Consider the following 22,459-nt stretch of genomic DNA (forward strand, 5'->3'; position numbering starts at 1 on the left):
TGTTTTCCATCAGTGCTTCTCTGTTCTTATTACATCGCGGTTCACAGTCTTCCTTGTGCAAACATAAAGCCGATCACGTTTCGTTGAAATCTGGAGGAAATCAAGCGCCAGAGTGAGGCGAGCTAGTGAGTGAGATGCGCCAGCCAGCCAGCCAGCCAGCCAGCACGGCACGGCACAGCACACCATAAGTGGCTGTGTGGGCTTTCAAAACGATGACGCTCCGCTCGGAGGGCTCTTGCCCCCTGGAGGATAATGGGCTGAAACGCGGTTGAGGCTGCCTGAGCAAAAGGAATACGCACACGGCGCCGCAAACAGCTTTCCCGGAGACGTCGGCCATCCAGCCCCGCTCCCCGTCAGCGCGTGCACAATGAATGTTTTCTTCAACTTGAGGGGCTCCATTGTGAGACAGATGGTGGAGGACAGAGCAGCTCCAGGTATGTATTAAATGGCAAATTTGTGTATATGAGAAGTTCTTAAGATGGAGTCAATATCATCATCAGGTGTCTTTGAGATGTAGTTTCCTCCCAGTCTTATGTCAATGAAGTCGATAGCAACGTCGGAGACAAAATATTGACAATTAGAAATGACAGAGCGTTGGAGATCATCTCGTCTGTTTCTGTCCACAAACTATGGGGATGGATTTTCCGTCTGTTATCTTGAGAGCATTGGCCTTGACATTACGCCTTATTTATTATAAAATGACTCAATACTCCGCTCACGAGGTGCATGAAAGCTTCAACAAGAAATTGCAACATTTTGGCAAGAAGTATAAATTGTTGATCAAGTGATGTTTAAAGCGATGACAAAAAATAGAAGCTTCTCTGTTTTACCCACCAAAAGTTGTGATTTTCCATTGAACCGTGAACATGCAAAACTAGGAGCTTAGTGACAAGGTGGACATTTTAGCTTATATTAGCAATTCGCAGTTTTTCAATTGCTTTAGGTTACATGAATAATAAATACATTTATTAAACACTTGGTGGACCTTCACTTCGCAAAATGAGTAGGTTAGCGAGCCGTGTACTGATTAAAACGTTTACGTTGACATGACATGATGAAATATATCAATGTAAATGTATATTTTGCACTATGCACTGATTTCAGCCTTCATTGACAACAAAATGCTTGTCGCTGAAAACATCAGAGGCTTTCCTAAAGAGGCAGCTACCACACAATGTGTCGCTGCTGATAGGGACATTGATTGATTGAATTGATTATCCAGCCTCAGAAGGACTTTTTGGGTGGATCGTGTTTAACTGTTTATTTCACAGGGGAGTTAGCTGAACAGTGTGCGGGCCATGCCAAAACCATGTCTATCCAAAGCAAGTCAAATGAAGACAAATTTTAGGAGCTACTATTGTGTGCAAAATGCCTCAGCGTTTCATTAGTCTGCGACATTTTCGTGACGACTGAATGATTCGGATGAGAATATTTAATGCCCCTCCTCACACAAAAACATCTCCCCGCTTGGTCGGTAGATGGCGTGACGCCCGTAGGTGCTTCCAGGTTTAGGCATGAGCGCCTTCCTCCCTCCCTTCCTCTTCCTCATCTGGTTGGTGTCCTCCAGAGGAAAAGATGCTGATGCTGACAACAGCAGGTTCTCGCCAGCCAGCCAGCGTGCGCGTTTAGCTAGTCGACATGACTTAATGCGGTAGCTTGCTAAGAGACAAACGCAGAGGATTTCGACGCAGGGTAATGTTAGTTCGTCAAGTCGCTAACAAAGTTGTTGCTAAGGGACACGCAAGTCACTCCGCATTGGCGTGAAGCTGCCTCGGGCTTGCCGGCCGGCCGGCCGGCGGATTGATATTGAAATTGGTCGTCAGGTGTGTTGTAAATCTTTTTGGGAATAGCGCGTCAGCCAATCAGAGCTGAAGACGGACTACTTTTCTGGGCAGCTGTCACAAGCTACCTTGGAAGAAACATCGAGCGAAGCAGGCAGGCAGCCAGCTAGCTTGAGCGTGACGTGCTGCGTTCACGCTGTTGGACCTTGTTGACCTCCCGAGTGTCTGTGTGTTCCGTCCGGACCACGTTTTGTGGAAGAAAATGACTCGGCTTTGTCACGGACGCGGTGGTAGCGCAGACCCGCTGTCACGGAAACAACGCCGGAGAGCAAGTTTACGCTGATGGGACCGCGATTAGGAACGGGGTCGCAGGCAGGTAGATGGAGCAAAACAAGGCCAAACAAATGCAAATCTGTTTGTATTGCTGTTGGTGTGATGCAAATTTGACGAGGAGAATATTTGGCATTTCCAGGTGTAGTTATTTAATTCGATACATTTTGTAACTCTGTGACAAGTTATATTAAAAGTATGAAAGAAAGAAATCATTGTGATAATCGTTCCGAGTTCGGCTTTTCCAAACTTGGCTTAGGGTCCTAAATGGGTCCGGCGGCATTTCTTGGTGTCACATAACTTTGTTAGTTTACTGATTACTTGATTTTAAAATGAGCTTCATTAGATTGCAAGTTACTTTATTAGTGACTTTACTTTTTTAAGTTTGAAGTTTAAAAACAAACCTGATTATTTGTATTAAGTTGTACCAAGCAAACAAAATATTCAGGAAACCCTAGAGCAGGGGTCTCAAAGTCCAGTCCTTGGGGGCCAATTATCAGGCTCCTGCAAAAGGTGAGGATGAACTGATCATTTGAATCAGGTGTGTTTAACGAGGGAAACTTGGAAAACATGTAGGAATGCGGCCCCCGAGGACTGGACTTTGAGACCCCTGCCCCAGAGGAACAGAATTGAAGACCTGCTTTAATTATCATAGGCTTGGATCAGCAGCCTACACAAGTACCCAATACGTTCCAGAACTGATACCAGGTATCGGTTACCTGGTATCACTGCTCACCCATCCCTAGCTAATAAGTTTTCATTTAGTCATTGAGCAGTTGTATTTTTTTGCTTATATTTTACTTAAAGAAGTGAATCGGGCACAAAAATGCCTTTATGATTGCCGCAGTGGGCTGGGCGGTGCAGTTGTGGTTAGCATCCAGTTGAGTCAGTAGCTCATCCATGATCCCAATGAGGCAAGCTCTATAGAAAATGCATGCATAGATGGATTAAATTATATTTGTTTGAGTGTTTTGCAAACCAGAGCTTGCCTCCATTTCCCCCCCCTTTGCTCCATTTGTCTTTATGACCCGAATCTGCACTCCGCAACGATTCCATTAAACCAATTGTGACTCACCCATTATTTCCGTTGAAAACATAAAGGTCACTGCTCAGTTCACCGGCATGCTTGTAGGGCTTCATCTTGTAATTGTGTCCCCCCGCCCCTCTGAAGGAAGCATGCAACCTGGCCCTTTCCATTCCTGATGTCCACCCACCCACCCCTCTTCACATTAAGCCCACTCGAAGCTGCCCACGCCACGCTGTGGCCACCACTCACAACGCAAAGTTGTTACGTACCACCCGAACCGCTGTTCCCACTGTCGAGCCTTTCCGAGACCAATCCAAACAGGGTTCCCAGACGCATTAATCACGAGGCTGGGCATGCGGAGCCATTTGTAGAATAAGATCAACAAGGATGAGACAGACAAGGCATGAATTGATTGCATTACAGCATCTGTGATTTATTCCTCAAAAGAACTCCTCTTGTGTCTCTTTCTCACTCTGGGTTCGTCATTCCGAAACGTTCCACAAGAGGCAGCCATGAGCCCTCCACGCCGATCATCGAGTTCCCATGGCGACAGGTAAGAAAACCAAATTGAATTTGTTTTTGTATTTTCAGTGTGTTCAAGAAATAGGGATGCATCTTTTTGAGCATGCTGATGGTGTCACCTTTTGGTTTTTCCAGCAGGCCCTCAACTGAGACCCTTCAGAGGAACAACAGCAGCAACTCTGGTGTCATCCTGGACATTTCTACTCTCAAGATGGCTGAAGTGGATACCGAAGTGCCTCCCCTTCCGCCTCGCTACCGCTTCAGGGACCTCCTGCTGGGCGACCAGACCTTTCAGAACGAAGACAGGTAGCGTAAAAGCTCTTCGAAGCGTCGCTGGTTTTTAAAGCCCCTTGTGTGTGTTGCGACGTACATTTTCGATCCCCTGGCGTGGAAATGGCCCGAGCTCGAGTAGCCTGCGCTCTTGGGAGTCCCTTAAGAGTTGAATTATTGGTGTGGTTTGAGATGAGGACCAGCAGATGCTGAAAGAGGCCAGCATCTGATGAGCTCTCCATGGTGCTGAAGTAAAGCTCCTTGGCTCAGTGCAGTGCTGCTGCAGAGCAAATGGAGCATACGCTTTCTATTGCTTTTTCCAACTGCATTAAAACAAAAGCCAACGTGAGGTTAATTATCATGACTTTCACAAAAAAAAGAAACTTTTTAAGATAACTTATTAATCTGATGTCATTTTTTTTCATTTGCTGAAGCAGCCAGCAGGCTCGCATCACTGCGCCTTTCTATAGCAAGCGGCTTGTTTGGTCATTTCCCCGCTGCATCCAACAGGCATCACATTGTCCACGTTATCTTTCCCACTTTAGGCGTCCGCTTGCTTGTGGATGCAGCAATATCTCAGCAATGAATCAATAACATTGTTTGAACGGCTGCGGCGCATGGCAATTAGCTCATTGATCCAACGTGTGTGCCAACGGGAAGATTATTCCCGCCGCCCTCGTTGGGGACAGTCTCGTGTGACATGACTGTAAATACGATGTTCCGCCTTGTCGCCTCGGTTAGTTGTTCTGTCTCGACACGGCTTTGTCATTTCCGGTTGCGCTCGCCGTCGGTTTTCGAGTCTCCCCCGTTGTGCGCTGTTGTCACAGAGATTTACATCAAGGGAAAAATATTTTGTCTACGCGTAAGCGTTTCAACTCGCACTCCCATGTTTTGCTCTCTGCAAGGACACGCTTGTATGCTTCGTTTTTCCCCTCAGAGTCCTGAGATGTATTTTTTTATTCATGAAACTGCGTCTTTTTTTTTTCTCTTCCTCACATTGCTGACATAAAAGAGAAGAAGCTTAGAAACCATCCAACATATCGCTAGTCAATTTGAATCCTTTGTGTGTGTGTGTTTGTGCCAACATGGCAGTTATTGCATTTCCAATACAAATAGTAACATCTGTAATTCAACGCACACTCTCCCCTTTGCACATTTCTATGAAATGTAAATGCAAATGAAGACGCCAGAGTAGCGGCGCACGATGCTGGTGATGGTGCGGTCGTGTAATTGCTGGTTTGGCCGGCGACAGAGTAGGAAGCAAATGATGTGACTGAGCTTCGGGGACCGGCCATTAGTTGCTCTGCCGTATCCTCTCCTCACGCTTTCGTGATCTTGATTATTTCCTACGCTCAAGTCTCATCAAGTGAAAAGCTTGGAAACAAATTAGCCCCTGGAGGGACATGCCCCCCGCCCCTCCCCTCCCTGCTCGTTGTCTTGATCGCCTTTGGCGTCTGCTTGCTTCTGTTTGTCATGCTGTCACATTCAACCGCTGTTGTCTGAAGTATTGAAGCGATAAAGACAATTTACTTGACAACGTTTCATGGATAAGTAGGGTCCAGCTAAGAGGCACATTTATTTACAGTCGAGCTTGTTATATGTTAAGTAGAAAGTAATGTTGTGAAAATGTTCACGTCAGCTGTTTGTGAGGTACATAAAGCAGCCCGTTGGTGTAGCGGTTAGCATGGTCAGCATGGCTGAGATTTAATCCTGCTCTCCTCTTTCTCCAGTGATCTGAAAACATATATACGTACATGTTCATTCCGGTTGTATGTCACATTTTTTTGAGAACATTAAAATGTAGAGCTTGACTTTTTTCCAGTTAGAGTTTCGCCCAGCCAGAACTCATTTCCATTTGAGTCCTCTGATAAGCTGTAAAAATCGGTGGCCATTTTGTGTCCCTTTTTTCCCAGAGTGTCGTAAATTTCTTCATGTCATCATCATATTGATTTTTTTTTATTATATTTTTTGGAATATTATCAAATTATTTGTGTGAGGTATGTAAAAAGAAAAGTTTCTGCTCTTTTTAAAAGTAAAAGTGGACTTGTCACAGATGTCTATACAGTCGTGGGCTTGATGCCCGACGCACCCACCCACGAATCACAGCTTTTCAACAGTCACCTAATCAGAGGCAACGGGAGGGGGGCTTTCTCCTGATGAGTGTGGGGGCTTAATGAAATAGGTGCTAAAATAGCAGCCAGGAGATGAAATGTGGGGCCAGATAATGGAGGATCTTGTAAATATGTATCAAGTGGAGTTCCAGAATAAAAGTGTGTTGCTGCAAATTAGCATAATTGGGCCTTGTTACAAGTTGGTATATCCTTGTTGAATCCACTTTTGCAAAGTGCTGCAGAGATTGAGGGTGCGTTAACTTGGGTGTGTGTATGGGGGGGGGGGTGTCCTCCCTGGGCGGTGTCCTCCCTGGGCGGTGTCCTCCCTCCCCTTCACAGATGTTATTATCGCCAGACTCAAACTACTGTTTGAGGACTTTAATGACTGCGACAGTGTGAGCTGGGAAGTGATTTTGATGGTTTGTCGTGTGTGTGTGTTTGTGTGTGTGCGCACCTATGTGTCATTCTGATTATACCTTGGAGAGCGTGTGGGTTTGTTTCTCAGCGTGTCAGCCAGTGGAAGTGGGGGGGGCTTGTCTCAGCCATTGTCAGAAATAGAAGCAAGCCTCTTATACATCCAGAGAGGCAAAAAAAACCTCACACACAACGAACTGCAGGTATAAAATTGGTTCCATCCATCTTTTCCTCTCCGTGTATAATCGAGCCGGGTGTTTTTCTCTCTTTGAATGAGACGGCGTACAGAAGGGAGTTGACAGAATAAGTGGTGTTAATTGGCCACTAAATCCAGAACGTCCAGAATGGCTGACCCGGCCGACAGTGAAACATTTGCGACTGTGGCAAGCCGCCGTGTCGTTTCATGTACAGTGCGATTCTTAAATTCCCTCTGATGTAAAAACATTGAAAGATATCATCCGTGGATAATCCACTAGCATTCTGGCGGCTAACAGTCAATGCTAATATTGCTGCTCATGTCTTCTGTAAGACTCAAGAGCATGACCCCTGTCAAAGTTGGTTTCTTTTAAGCGTGGCTGGTAATTTATCGTGCTGCTACTTCTTGTTGGACACCATGCAGGCGGGCCTCAGTCCAAAAAAAAAAAAAAAAAACAAGTTGCGAATGTCTGCTGGAAAGCTGCCATCTTTATTCCTAATCTCTGCCAAGGTAACTCCCAACTTTGGCTGCTCTTCTGTACTATTTTAAATTCCACTTTTTGAGTCTATATAAATTCTACTTCACAGGACAAGTAAATCTCCTCTGACAGAAATTTAATCAAAAATTGCAGCACTCAGATGAGATACTAGTGCTTCTCACCACTAACTTAAAAAAAAATATGTATATATATATACTAGCCACCATCATGACCCCAAAAGTAGAACCAAAATTAATATTGCGCTTTTATAGAGGAAAATAAAAAGACTATATTTATGCAAAGCTAAAAATAAAAAGACTATATTTGTGCAAAGCACTTTTCGAGTCCACTACAAAAAAGCAATATGAATATAATTTACTTAGTTACTGAGAAAACAGTTAGAGGGTTTGAATAATCCAATCACATAGCTCATCTTCTTTGGTAGCTTTTCCCTTGACAGCGAATGTGGATGGGGGTGCATCCTCAATTTCCTCTTTGCTCAATAAGATATCATTTTGCTTGGGTTACACATTGATAAATGATCTCAACTCCCGTTAATGGCAACAGGAACACTGTACCCCACTTTGTTTGTTTTTTGCTATACCCACAGAAAACTGTGTGGGTGAGTGTGTGAGACGAGTCGAGTGCTTTTTTCCTTGCTTACGATACGCGTGTCCTTTGAGCATTGTCAGCGGTATTGTTTCACCTGAGCAAGCGCGAGAATCTGATAAATGACCTGATAAACAACAAGGAAAAAGAAACAGAAAATGCAGGCCAAGATTATGCTAGATAAATAACCGGAGGCTTCTTTAGAATGGAAATGCGCATTTTCTAATCTTGCACAGATCCACTTTTCTCCAAATCATCTTCTGACAAGTTTGACAGACCGCTTGTTTTTCTCAGGGACACACGCAGTTTGCACTTTGCTACCGAGTGGGTGGACGACACTCGGGGGGGCCACTCGACTTGAGCGGGGCCGCGATGTGCTCTCGTTTGGATGATTCTTGTAGTGGCAAAGTGCGGGCGGCTGACGTTGTCATTCTCTCTTCGTACGTGTAATCGCCAAATTTTGCATTATGGACAGAAATACGAGGGATCAATCCCCTTTTTAGTCGACGTGTCGCAGCTCGTATAAACTCAGACCGTGTAAAACCATCAGCACTTAGATTGCTCGAAATTATCCGCGACATTAGAATGACTAAGAAGGCAGGAGTCAAACAGAGCAGACAATTAAAGATAAACGGCAGAGAGAACGATTAGATGAAAAGAAAAATCGTTTTGAGCTTTAACAGCTTTGCTCGGAGATCCCCTCCTGTGTTTATTCTTCGGCGTCCGTGCCTCGTCTCGCTTGCCTAATTAGCATCGTTCAGGGGTGTCGGCCCTGTTCATTTTGATAAGCAGCTGTGACGGCGGTCATTTTGAGTAAGGCGTCATCCGTTTTGGAACGTCGATTTTAAAATCTGCACGTCATCGATGATTTATCCTTTTGGGGAGAAAAAGCAATCAGGACAGCGGCGACCTTTCGTCCATAAATCCGCTTTAGTTCGCTACACATGAATGCATTTTTGTTGAGGGAACAAAAAATAAATCTGTGGAACACTAAGCCTCTGCTCACTCGGCAAACAAATTTAATTCAAGCGCATTTCAAACAACCCACCTGAGATTTTCATATTCGACTAACAAGTCAGAGTATCATTTGATGGTGTAACACGACTCTTAAATGTTATTATGTGCAGTAAATATAAAAAAATGAGGCAGTCTGGAGCCCTCTAGCACTTCACACACTACTTATTCACCATGGGAAATAAACGTCAATCAATTTAGCCTTTCTGTAATGAAAAAAAAAATCTTATTTATTTGAGGCTGCTGCAGTTCTTTTGACCTCCAGGGGGAGGCGCACCTGATCTTTTCAACTGCTACAAAACTCTTTCAGTTAGGCAAAATCTTTTTTAACAAAGAGATCCTGCAAAATGTCTGTCGGAGCGGAAGCTCATGCAATTAGCCAACCTTTGACTTCTAGACAGAATCCAGCAATCACATGTACGGCAAGTCCAAAGACCAAAAAGTTGAGCAGGTTTTTTGGGGAGACGATTCCTTCCAATGTTTTCCATTTCAGAAAAGAACATAAGGTTATAACAATAAGTGGCTCGTGGGACCTTTTTACATCAGAAGACCAATTTGCGCACTGCAGGATGGAGTTGTGTGTGCGTGTGTGTGTGTGTGTGTGTGTGTGTGTGTGTTGCTCAAGCTGTAGCCAGTGGCACAGGCGAGACTTGTGCTGCTCGCCTCCAGCGGCGCCAGCTTGCTGCCTTAATATGTTTTGACATAAGAGGCATCATTGCAGCTCTCAGTGGCCATCTGCCGCTTGGCGCGTGTCGCTTGAGTATCCTGTCATGTGGAGCTTTGTGGGGAAGGAACGGCGTGTTTTGTTGTGATTGGACCATTTACAGCTTTAACAACTAAATAACCGTTTTGTCCTCTTGGTCGAGAACAAAGTAGCGACGGGCGACTGACGATACCGGCCGTATCTTAATGTATCGAGTCCTCGCAGTGTTTGCTGTTACCAGACACCGATACTTTAGACATAAAGTAAAACCTTTTTTTTTTTTTTTTACTCTAACTCCTGAAGTATTTTGTATTGAATGTGTGGGGTCTGAAAATACATCTAAATATGTCTTTGGGAGTGAATGAGATTTAAGAGCCAATTTTGAAATTAGCAAATTCCTTGTTCATGACCTTTCATCTCCATAAATTTCAGGTTTTTTACGGAACGATTCCAACTTTGGCAATATATTTAGATATATATATAATTTTATAATATGTGTTTCCATTTCTTAAATGCCTATGCCCGTAATGAGTCAGCACTCAGTGTGGCAAGTTGCAATGTGATCTCATTGGCACAAAGATGTCATGTCCTTCCAGTCATCCATCCAACCATCCATCGGCTTGTGTCACTTTGTCCAATCTCACGTTTTGTGCCAAGCACTGAGAGCACTTGAGAAAGTAGTTTTAGATGGTTTCCACGTACACAGAATGGAACATTGCAGATTGCAGCATGGGGTCTTTTGTATTTTTGGTGGTGTTTGAATTAAAAAGCGTTTCCTTTGATTGCCTTTGCGGTGCAAAAAAATGAATCTCTGCTGCCACCTGGTTCATTAGCTGCAGAATGCATTAAGCCTGCGGTGTCTTTTTAATCGGATGCGTTCAATCCGCACTTCCCCCGTCATGCCACTGAATGTCTCTCGGCTCCAATCAATGCGTGCGTCTTGTCTTCCGTGCTTGCATCCAACAAAACTCCGCCTGCTTCTTTTTATCAGCAGTTTCTTTGTAGTGTTTAATGACTATCGATTCTATGTCGGGATTTGGCTGACCAAATCCAGTTTTAGGTTTTATGCGGGTTATTTTGGGAGGTCAGTCAGGGTTGAGGTTTGACAATCAGCAACCGGGATTATGTCTTGTAATATGAGTTTGGTAGATTTCAAGAGAGTTTTAGTGGGAAAAGGATTGAAATAATCTTTTTTCTATGCCTACTTTAAAAGTGTTTTATGGAAAAAAAAAAAACGCGTTTGGCTTGAGTGTAGCCCACCTTCGTTTAATCTTTTTTGCCATGCAGAAGCGGCCACCTGCTTATTTGACTGCGCTTTGCGTTCGGCTGTCACAACAAAAAGAGCTCGCCAAGTCTTCGATGAATTTACATTCAAGTGGACCGATAACCTTTACATAAACCAAAACGGCTCCAACTCAAGTTATGTAAGACGAAGAGACTCGTTGGTCGAGGCAGCTTTGACGTTACGTCGTGACGACGCGCGCAGGGAGACTGCGCTGCGCTGCGCTCCGCTCCGCTGCGCTGCGCTCCTCTCCGTCAGGGATGGAGAAGCGAGCAGGAGGCGAGCCTTGGCTCCTCACAGTATCTCTCCGAAGATCACCCGCCGATGCGACAGGAAGGAATGTTCTCGCCCTCCTCCGCTCCGTGTTGCTTGAGTGAGACGAAGATGCGTTGAGCGAGCTCGTGTGCCTGCCTACGAGGGGGGGTGGGGGTGGGGGGCGGTTCGACAGAGAAGCATGGCGGGCGCCAAGCTGACACCCTCGCCCTCGGAGATCGACCCAGACGTGAAGACCGAGGTGCGGAAAACCCCCGAGCCCACCTGGGCGCACTCGTCCAACCCCCTGAGGAGCATGGACTCGTTTGGGAGCGATGTCGGCCAAAGGTAGAGAGAATCGAGCTGCCGCGGAGATCCGAAACGCGACGATGCACGTACAGACATGGATTGGTCTTTTCGCGTAAATACCGCGCGTCCAAACTTGAAGTGCTGATCGAAATGAAATCGCCGTTTAATGTTGAATCCCTCCTGCTTAGGTCAAAATGTCCTGACAGCCTCTGCCGGTGGTCGGTCGGCAATTGCATGACAGATTGCAAAGGCACCTGCTGTCATTTTTTAAATTTTTTTTTTAACTTAACACTTCAGTCATTACATAATTCCGTAGATGCTGCATTCCCATTAGAATTGAATGAGTCTCAAGGGAAAGTTTTTTTTTTTGCCCTAACGCTATCTTATTAAGTATCAAATGCAAACCATGGGTTGACATAGCAACCAATGCTGTTGTGTGATTGAGGGCACTGATGCCCTACTATTTGATTGACAGCTGTCACAAACAGCAATTATCTTTGCACTTGAAGCCTGCGGGTTATTTAAAGCGGGGTTGGCAGCACAAAACACAAATGTGCTTTTTTTGGTGCTTTGGCTGTGCTTCAGAGAGCACTGCACAACTCTGCTGCTGCTGCTGCTGCTGCTGCTGCTGCTGCTGCTGCTGCTGCTGCTGCTGCTGCAGTGGGGACTCGACTCGGGAGGTTTTCCAGAATCGCTCACCGTTTACTCTTTAGCTGTGTTGATTCCGTGTTGTTGTTAATGCTGAGCTGACCATGAAATATATGAGTCGCGCTTCATCCAACGAGCTAACCATTTTGAATTACGCTCGTCCTCATTGGGGTCACGGATTTGCTGGAAGCGATCCCGGCAATTGCAACCTGGACTGCTTGCCAGCCATTTGTCGTAGTCCTGGTTCATTTCCACCCAAAATGAGCAACATTGACAATGCAAGACTGTTGTATTATATTGCCCCCTGGTGGCTAAAACGGCCATAACAGTAGGAGCAGCACAATGACTTTGATTGCAGCATTAATACAAAACAATACAATCAAATTTGGGTCTTTTCTCTTATTTAGACATTTTTGGGGGGAGGGTGCAGACTGTAATGCACTAATGACGTTCCCATTTAGTTCAAAGAGATGAGCGACTGGTGATAATCTCTTGGCACTACTGTAATATCAATCTAATGCAGAGAGTGTTAAGTGCACTGTACATTTAATATAATGAGGTGATTACATATTAATGTAGCTCTCAGGCAAAGCGTCCCTCTGAGGGGAGACTATCGAAAAAATGAGTTTGACACCTGAGGTGTCACTCACTTAGCTGCTTATTTATTTATATATATACGTATATACCACCTGCATTTTCATTGAAGGAGTTACCTTAGCCTCAGCTTTCAGTCTTTCAATTTGAAAGGCCAGCCACATCATGTTGACAGAATTCAAGGCTGTTTTGCTTGTTGAAATACAGCCCCCATAGAATTTGCCTTTGCAAAAATAATGGCAAGGAGATCAATAGAGTGATCCAATGCAGCAGCAGCAGCAGCAGCAGAATGTATCTATACATAAATTATCCACTCTGTTGTTGTTTCTGTGTGTTAAAAAAACAACAACAACAACCTAAGCAGTATTTTATTGCTCAGTAATGTCGATGCGTAATGAGCCTTGGAGCATTTTCAACAGCTGAATGTGGTCTCAACCGAAAGACGGATTTTACCTTGCTGTGAAGAGTCTATTTGAGATCGAAAAGATTTGAGTGGTCAAGTCTGTTTATTCAGAGCCAGCAGAAGCCCAGAAGCAATCAGATAAAGAGCAGCGCTGTTGAGTGACAGAAAGGCGGAACCGCATCCCGCTCGACGGCCCATCTTTCCGCAGAGCATCTGAGGCTGCCAGTTTCAACCACTTTTGCAATTTATCAACTTTTATTATTTGTTCCCTTTTCCCCCCTGGCAATTGTATTTGATCACGCTGGCACCTTTTGATAGATCGCTTTGGTCATTTCACACATTTGTGGACAATTTAAACGTACAATCAAAAATATGTAATTCAATTCGAGATTATCTCAAGTCCCTAAATCAGGGTTGTCCAAGTGCGCTCCTCGAGGACCGCTCTCCTGATGTTTTAGATCATAGGTGTCAAACTCAAGGCCTGGGGGCCAGATATGGCCCGCCATATCGTTTTATGTGGCCCGCCATGAAAATGTTTGCATCGACTTGGTGTCATTACAAATCGTCTTCACTTTTAAAAAAAATAGAGATGTCGCTTGCAATTTTCATTACCATTCGTCTTTTTAAAAATCTTTACTACTGTCTGATTTCAAAACTAGTTATTCATCAGTTTGTTTTGTAGCCTGTACTATATATATATAGAAGACGTTGACAATCAGAAACTATGACAGAAATGAGTTTTCGATGTTTCCCTCCTCCAGCACACCTGATTCAAATCCTCAAACAATGAGGTGTGTTGGAGGAGAGAAACATCTAAGACACGCAGGATAGCGGCCCTCGAGGACGGCATTTGGACACCCCCGCCCAATATTTTCATGTCCACAATGATCACTTGTGCCCCCGCGTTCATCACATAACAGTTAGATTTTCATTTGATCTCATTCCCCGGTTATTAATGAGCTGTTTTTCCAAGTAGTCCTCTGATTATACGCTGTCCATCTTTGTCGTTATCTTTAATGAAGTCAGCGCAAAAGAATCCTCCTGATTAGCATGCCTTCAAATGATCGAATAAAAAAATAATGAGTACATTTATCTACAAATACATGCGAGCTTTACGAATCTCAAATGAATGTCGTGCTCGCACCAGCGGGGCGACACAAACCCTCCCACGCGCTCATAGATCGATATGTCACACGGATTCATTCGGGAGGCAGAATAAGCAATTATTTCGCCAATTTTTTTTTTTTTTTAATTCCGTTTTACCTCTGACTCAACCCGCAGAGCCTCGCAGAGTGGAAGAGGGAAATTGAATTAGGAAAGTTATTGAATCTTAAAGAGACGGAGAGGCTGAACGGATGTTGAATTGGGTGGGCAGCCGAATGTGGCCTCAACAATCTTAGCGTGTATGACAAGCAGAATGGCATGGTACCGTGCAAAATATCCCGGAAGGAACATAATGATACAACGACCGAGTCCCTACGCATTCCACTGCCAGCTCTGAAATTCTTGGCCTTGCTTCGCAAATGAAACTACAAATCCCATTTGCCCTTGAAATTGCTGCAGAGATAGTGGCGGCGTACGAGGCCCTCCCTCTTCAGATGCGTTCATCCCTCGCTTCCAGGGAAGCATGCTTCCAAAGTGCCGCCTTCCACTTGTTGTCTCGCTAACTCAGCTCAGCCTCGGGATTTTACATCTGCCGCGCAGAGGTGAGCCGAACGTGGCGCGCTTGGCCCGACGGGGATTGATATCCAAAGGGCACGCTGATTGCATGAATATGGATTGAATATGTTTTGATGCTAGCAAAGCTGCAAAGAGATGTGTTTACAACCAGATGAGCGTCAGTGAGCTCATAGATCTTCTTGTTTCTATGTACCATGTCGACCACTTTGTCAGTCGCACATTTTTTTTTGTCCTGGTTGTTTTCTTTCTAAATCAACTGAATGATCTCATGAGCGTCCAGATTGTCAACAGCAAATGACTGAAGTGAACGAGAGGCGCGTACGCTCGAGCAAGGCCACTAAAAGCAACTGCTGGTTACCAACAGCCACAATTGGGCATTTGATCGAGCCATTAGGATTGAATCAGTGACTCAGCCATGTTGTCCATAAGGCAAGATGTTTGAGATTAATGGGATGTGCGCATCATTTCTGGCGACCCAGCTGCTTCCTCCCGGCTTTAATGGAGCGAGACTCCATTAGCCCATTTAGAAAGGCGAAAATGCGTTGACGCCTTGTCAGAAACTTTGAAGCTATAACTGTCAGCCATAATGGCCTGGAGCGAAATCAATCGGATTTCATTCCTGATTCGCCGGGACGTGGGACGGTTTGTGTTCAGCCGTCTCCCATGGTTTGCATTGGCTTTTATTTGTTTTCCTTCTCCCAGCGTCAGCTTTTTAAGCCATCTCTCTCTGTCCTGTCTATTATGTTCATGTGTGCTGCATCCAGGTATCAGGAGGAGTACAGTATGGACTCAACCAATGCCCAGTAAGTCTCTGGCACGGTCACGGCTTGCATGGCATGGGTCACGTCACGCACTGGGAAATGAAGGCAGAGGCGGCAGACATCAGTCACACTGTTTTTATTGTCTTTGGGTGGTTTTTATGATTCTTGCCTGACTGAGCGATGATATCGCTGCACAATGCTGATTTATGGCTACCTTTTCAACACTTGTGGTGACGAAACTTCCAAGAAAATTGAAATGTTTTCATTTTTTAAATATATTTTTGAATGTATTTATTTAAATATGGTTTATTATGTGTAAATATTTTTTAATATTTATTTTTTTCATCAATATTTTTGATTTATTTTAATTTGATAACTCCACACTAAATGATGAAAAGGTGGCACGTGTAGTGGAAAAAAAAAAAAAAATAGCCTGTCAGTGGATATGATTGACAATTGATCCATTTCTAAGAGAGGCAGTTGTGTGCACTTTGCATGCTTCCAATAAAGCAGCATTTGGCAATTTGCACCGGCTCCTTGCCTATTTACGATCACGTACCACTGGTAGCAAATGGATTGAGTTCTCTGGGGGGCATCCTAAGTGGTGAGCTCTAAGCATGTTGCCATGCACTTTTTGCCTCCAGGCGCCGCTTGTGTCAAGCGGCTGAGTGATGTTACATACGATATCGCCACCTCCTTTTCAGTCCGTTCGAGCAGTCGCACAAACAATTTGATAGAGTCTCGTAAATATTTGAACATTTTTTCTTCCGTTTGGATTTGAACCTTTTATTCCAATTGGCTTCTCAAAATCTTCACATTGCTCAATACGCTTTCTTGCTCCGTCTGCACATTCGCGTCCAAATAGCGTGATGGATCTTGAGAGACTTTTGACAGCGGCATTATTTCATCTCATTTGAAATGCTAAGTCATCTGGAAACTACCGCAAAGAGTTTTGAATGAAAACATTTTGGCCGCTGCCTTGTAGCGATGACTCGGAGAACCAAAAGTCACCTGCACTTTGATCTCTTTGGGCCGCTGGCCAATATTTCAGTGATTATACCAAACTTATCTACTTCCTAAGTGTTTTGGACTTGAGCCATTTCTACAATATCATCCCCTTCTGGACAGCGAGGCGTATTTTTTTTTTTGCGTGGCTGCAGCTTTTAGATCACATCTAAGCTTTGCTACCTACCTGTATTTCAACGGAGAATAAATACAACAAAATATAAATAACAATGAATTCAAGCGATGACGGAGAACGGAAGACTGATGCTGTGCAGCTTCCACGGCAGCTTAAGTTTATTAAATGTCACCGCGTCACGGCAAGATTGGTGACGGCGTGAACATGAGGAGCGGTGCCACCTTAATTGGAATTCATGCACTGCTGGCTTTGCATCGGTTATTGTTGTGTACACAGCGGCACTTGTGCAAACTAAACATAAAGTAAATAGAGACATTTTGTTTTCAGCTGTAACAATTTGTTCCACTAGCTTTATGGGAATAAAAGTACACACAAGCACCGTTGGCCGATCTGGAAATGTCTTCAGGGGGAGATATTTACTTTTACCAAGTAACTTATATTGTAAATACAGTTTGGCAGAAGAATTACAGTTAAAAAAAAAACCCATAAAGGCAAATTAAAATGCTGATTAAATGTAAATTTTCCGCAATTTCTCAAGGTCATTCAAGGAAAAAAAAATGAAGTCTTGGGCCAAATTTTTAGCATACCGAGAACCATTGCTATTGCTACTTGAAAAAAAATCAGTCCCACTCATTGTCCTTCACATTGTCATTGAGTCCGAGGCTCAGCTTCTTCTGTCAATGAAAAAAGAAGAAGAATAAAAAATAGACCAATATTTCTTTCCCCTTTGAAAGCTACCACTCTTTTTTGCTTTTGCTTTCCCACCATGCAAGGCTGCGTGCTACTACTCTCATCTCACCCTCCCACACGGAGACGCAGACAAACACACGGCAAGCCAGTTCAAACAAAGCGTGACATCACATCAATTCTATTCTCAGACTGCAGTTTATTTTGGAGTCCCGTTTCAGGTCGGAGTGCGCAAACTCTCCGCCCGTCCGACAGCGGGAACCACCTGCTGGGTTATTGATCTCATTTGCCACCAATTGGCACTTGATTGACATGCTTTGGCCACAATTCAGCGTCTCAGGGATGTTGTTTGCTTATGAAAGCCTTTCCTGCCCTGGAATCTGTCTCCATGGCGACAGAGGCCATCGCATGCGACCAGGGGAAATTAGCGTTTCTTATTTTCTTCCGCCCACTATCATGTGGGCCTACTGCTCTCTCATCTCCTCGCCGACTCTTTTGTGCCCCCTGATTCATCTTGTCAGCTCGGTGCTCCTTTAATAACTCCCTCTGCGTTCATTAGCGACAATCATTCTTGCTGCGGTACAGAAGCCGCATTTATCGGAGCTCCCCTACATATCATCATCATCGTCATCATCGCAGTTTAAGTGCTCGTCGGCTCCACCGGGGCTGTTGAAACGCGCCGCATCGGCTTCCCTTTGGATTTCTGTTGTTCATGATTAAAAACACAAGGTGTTACGTTCAGATGAAGTGTTGTGCTGAAAAGTGAACGATTGGGTGGTTTGGGGATTTCATACGTTTGTCGGAAACCACAAAGCGATTGGAAGACTATTTAACGTTTCATCCAAGTCACGACGCTTCTCCCAACAGGGTGCAGGTGGAGTTCTACGTCAACGAAAACACCTTCAAGGAGAGACTGAAGCTTTTCTTCATCAAAAACCAAAGGTCAAGTAAGTAGAGTAAAATACGGTTGAAAGCTCGCGATAAAAATGTGCTCGGTGCAGAAAAAAGGCACTCCGTGACGAAGCGTCCAACCTTGCTCAATCTCACATGGGCTTTTGATAATTGCATTATGCCTCCTATTAAATCCATCGTTGAGACAAAGGGCATGGCGTTGTCCTAATGAGGAAACGCAATAAAGATCGCTGGGGGAAACATTGATGTGAACCTCTCAGGAGCTGCAGAATTGAATGAAAATGTCACCCTTTGCTGCGGGGGCCACCTTGCTCAGAATCGATGCTCAGCTGCTACCATATCATTGACGCGGGGAACGCAGCTGCTACCGCCATCTGGTCGCCAGGACACACTGCAGCCCAGTTTCCGATTAATCGTCATCCATCTCCGGAATTGTGGGATTCCAAAGCTATTCTCCTGGGGGGGAAATTAGCGGCGAGCAATTATTCACGCCCGGCGAGAAAATAACAATGCTGAGCCAGAAAAGCCGTCAATTGAGCTGACGCACGCTTAAACCGGACAAACGTCGAGCACGGTCAAAGTTGTTGTTTTCTTTTTGCCGTTATGCAGGCTTGAGGATCCGCCTGTTCAACTTCTCCCTGAAGATCCTCACCTGCGTGCTCTACATCGTGAGAGTCAGCCTGGACGATCTCAAGGAGACCAACGGAAACCCGTGGTGAGTGTCACCAAAATGGATTCATCTGGGTTTTGTTTTTTTAATTCGGCTGGATTTGACCGGATTTAAGGGGCTCTTGGAATAAGAAGCAGTTTTAAAAGGCAATAATTGCATTATTTCTCTCTCTTTTTTTTTTCTTTTCTAGTCACAACTCAATGATTCGGGACTCCACCTGGCCCAATTCAACATCGGAGTCACCCGAAATCAACTGGTTCGTTCTCCTGTGAAATGCAACCATGTTGTGTGGTACCTTGACTTTTGAGTTGAATTCATAAATCAACTTTGAAATTGATACAAATATTCTATGCCAGCGCCCCATCAATAACCCATTTTTATATAACTAAGAAGTAACACAGAGTAAACAAAACATTAAGAAATCAATATTTCAGTGAGCATTGTGTATTATGTGTGCGTGTCTTGGCCACTAGGAGGCAGTATATTGCATCTACGTACTATTTACTTTCATTGAACTCAATTTATCTTCACGTTTTTTGCCACACATTCCTCACTTTTATCAGCTTTTGTTTTTCAGAGACAACTTAGAAATGATTTTAATTCATTTTAAATGATTTTAAGGCCTTGGCTGGCCTTTATTGAGTCCTTATGCCTCATTATAGTCAATTTTCATAAAAGTTTCCTTATACGCAAACGTCACTGAGATTATTCACTCATTTTGAGCTTGAATTTAATGCATGTCATTTGCTTCATCTTCTCAGCGCTTACTTTCAACTCTAGTCAAGGTACATCAGTATTTTCAAATGACAATATTGTCACTAATGGACTTGTGCTTTTTAAAAGGAAGTTGATTTTCTGGGTTACCAGACCGGATCCGTTGTGGGCTATCCAGGTGAGCATATTTATTTTTCATCTGATTTATAATGGGCAGCACGGTGGGGGGTGAAATCTCAGCAGTGCTCGTTAGAGTCTAGTGTTCAAGACTCCAGCTCACCTGCAACCATAATGAAGACAAGAACTTAAGTAGATGGATGGATTTATTTCATCATGATTCATTTGGACCCTCTCTTGTATTTGTGTTAAGTATCTTAAACACACACACACACACACATTCAATCCTTAAGAGCTCAAACGAATTCGCAGTGGCCTTCCCCACCAAACACCACACCCATAAATCAGTTCAGTTGCTCAACCTTGGTGAAACGAAAGGAGAAAAGTAGTTGCTCACCTCAACAAACTTTTCAAATTCCAGAGTTTCATGAAAATTTTTTTCTGCTCCACTTTAGGTGACCGTGGCTTTAATCAGTTTTTTGGAGACCATGCTGATCACATATCTCAGCTACAAGGTAAAGAAGTTTCTTGACGCCTGTCTTCAAATTTGTGGCGAGTTTGAGAAAAATGGTTGCTTATCTTCTAAACTGCTGCTTGTTCAGAAGTTTCCTCATGATCAATTTGCTCTCCAGGGCAACATTTGGGAGCAGATATTCCAGATATCCTTCATATTGGAGATGATCAATACAGTGCCGTTTATTATCACGGTAAGTAATAAACAAGGAAGGGCATTTCTTTTGAGACCAAATTGTTGTGTCCAAAAACACCCCAGTATTGACTGCCTGACCTTCCTGCTGATCACTGCTTTGGACTCGCTGTGCTTTTTCTAGATCTTCTGGCATCCTTTACGAAACATATTTGTTCCGGTTTTTCTAAACTGCTGGCTTGCCAAAGGGGCGCTGGAAAACATGATTGTAAGTATCTGTTGGAGTTATCTCAGGGGATCCGCAAAACAAAACAAAACACTTTTTTTTTAACATGCTGTTGAAGATTCCGAATATGTTCTCGATGGAGGACAGATGCTAACTTAGAAAAAAAATTGCAAAGAAGCCCAGAGTCATCTGAGGTAGTTCAAGCACGTATTGGGGTGGGGGGGTGGGCAGTGCCCCCACAGCGCCCCCTCTAGCTCTGCCAATGGCTTCCTGCCAAAGTTGTAATCAGACAGCTGGTGTAATCTGCTACCAAGCAGACCGGCAGAGCAAGGCCACACCACGCCACGCCACGCCGCGCCGGACAGGTGGTGACATGCGAAGCATACTAACACGGAACAAATGTTAACAAAAATGATTCCTGTAACAGATTAAAAAACAAAAAAAGTACACATACAGTAAGAGCAGATGAGCTGTGAACAGTAAGCTCTTCTGTGGTGTTATCAGAATGACTTCCACCGTGCCATCCAGAGGACACACTCGGCCATGTTCAACCAGGTGTTCATCCTCATCTGCACTTTACTGTGTCTGGTTTTCACCGGGTGAGTGCGCGTCTACTCAACAACAAAATCACTGGTCTTGCCACACCCACATGAAAATAAAAAAAAATCACTTTTGTTGAACGTCATCTGTGACATTTATCTAGAGCGTGCGGCATCCAGCACCTGGAGAGAGCCGGAAAGAACCTGACCCTGTTTGACTCCTTCTACTTCTGCATCGTGACCTTCTCCACCGTGGGCTACGGAGATGTGACGCCTCAGATTTGGCCCTCGCAGCTACTGGTGGTCATTCTCATTTGCGTAGCCCTGGTGGTGCTCCCGCTGCAGGTAAGGAGGCGCGAGGCAACAGAAATCTGTTGAAGGCTTTTCGTGCTTCCACTCAAAACGCTTTCAGTTTGAAGAACTCGCCTACCTGTGGATGGAGAGCCAGAAATTAGGCGGGAACTACAGTCGCCACCGAGCACAGACGGAGAAGCACGTGGTGTTGTGTGTCAGCTCGCTGAAGATAGACCTGCTGATGGATTTCCTCAACGAGTTCTACGCTCATCCCAGGTTGCAGGTATACTTTGGAGACAGTCCACCTCGTCCTTTTGCACATTGCTGTCGGATTGTGGACTTTTCACAGCATCTTCACTTTCCTCTGTCTTGCAGGATTATTATGTGGTGATCCTGTGTCCCACCGATATCGATATTCAGGTTCGCCGCATCCTCCAGATACCTTTGTGGTCGCAGAGGGTCATTTATCTTCAAGGGTCCGCCCTCAAAGACCAGGACCTGATGAGGGCCAAGTGAGTGCTCGCTGACGTGTTACGTAGATTTGAAATGATATCATAATAACTTCATAACAGACCTATCATATGTTTTTCTATCACCACAACAGATTAAAATCATAATCTCTAATAATCCTAGTCATCCTCTGTAATACTGCTTCCTGGCGGTCAATTTGCACACACCAGGAATCGCACAACCAACGCATACAATTTTGACGCACAAACTGTTTGATTATTTCCATTCTATTTATTCTATGGTACAAAATACTTGATTGGTGTTAATGGCATTCCCATTCATTTTAATGTGGAAAGATTTGAGAAGTACTTTGAATTCCAAGCCTGGTCAGGGAACAAATTAAACGAGTAAATCAAGGCACTACTCCAATCGATCTCAGTGATAAAAAATGCATCGCCTTTAATGATCATCAAGCACCTCACACACAACCGCCCGCCTGTGACACCGTCTTCATCTGCTTTAGAATGGACGACGCCGAGGCGTGTTTCATCCTGAGCAGCAGGAACGAGGGTGACCGAACTGCCGCGGTAAGTCACATGACAAACTCAAAACGTCAATGGCAATTGCGTCAGACCACACCCATCCGTGCAATTGTGCTATTATTGAGCACGGTTCGCTG

At 44.4% G+C, this 22,459-nt stretch overlaps 1 protein-coding gene across 17 annotated transcripts in view; it reads left to right on the forward strand.

The window, feature by feature from the left end:
• The first annotated feature begins 21 nt into the window (after positions 1–21).
• LOC148397320 (potassium channel subfamily T member 1-like) overlaps positions 22–22,459 on the forward strand; it is a 33,838-nt gene continuing 11,400 nt past the window's right edge. For 3 of the 17 annotated variants that reach the window (XM_088375847.1, XM_088375855.1, XM_088375850.1), the window contains exons 1-16: positions 24–434; positions 3,643–3,691; positions 3,796–3,966; positions 15,388–15,426; positions 18,080–18,159; positions 18,734–18,839; positions 18,985–19,050; positions 19,638–19,686; positions 20,081–20,140; positions 20,258–20,332; positions 20,456–20,539; positions 21,002–21,096; positions 21,201–21,381; positions 21,449–21,613; positions 21,706–21,842; positions 22,304–22,367. In XM_088375847.1, the coding sequence (XP_088231973.1) occupies positions 368–434; positions 3,643–3,691; positions 3,796–3,966; positions 15,388–15,426; positions 18,080–18,159; positions 18,734–18,839; positions 18,985–19,050; positions 19,638–19,686; positions 20,081–20,140; positions 20,258–20,332; positions 20,456–20,539; positions 21,002–21,096; positions 21,201–21,381; positions 21,449–21,613; positions 21,706–21,842; positions 22,304–22,367 (1,488 nt within the window). In that variant the 5' untranslated portion in view covers positions 24–367. Of the gene's footprint in view, positions 435–1,571; positions 2,158–3,642; positions 3,692–3,795; positions 3,967–10,636; positions 11,338–15,387; positions 15,427–18,079; positions 18,160–18,733; positions 18,840–18,984; positions 19,051–19,637; positions 19,687–20,080; positions 20,141–20,257; positions 20,333–20,455; positions 20,540–21,001; positions 21,097–21,200; positions 21,382–21,448; positions 21,614–21,705; positions 21,843–22,303; positions 22,368–22,459 lie in introns of those variants that run through there. The other 14 variants (XM_088375858.1, XM_088375859.1, XM_088375849.1 and 11 more) reach the window with 11 other exon arrangements.

This window comes from Syngnathus floridae, chromosome 5, assembly GCF_059516105.1.
Source record: "Syngnathus floridae isolate MCC-2025c chromosome 5, RoL_Sflo_1.0, whole genome shotgun sequence".
NCBI lineage: Eukaryota > Metazoa > Chordata > Actinopteri > Syngnathiformes > Syngnathidae > Syngnathus > Syngnathus floridae.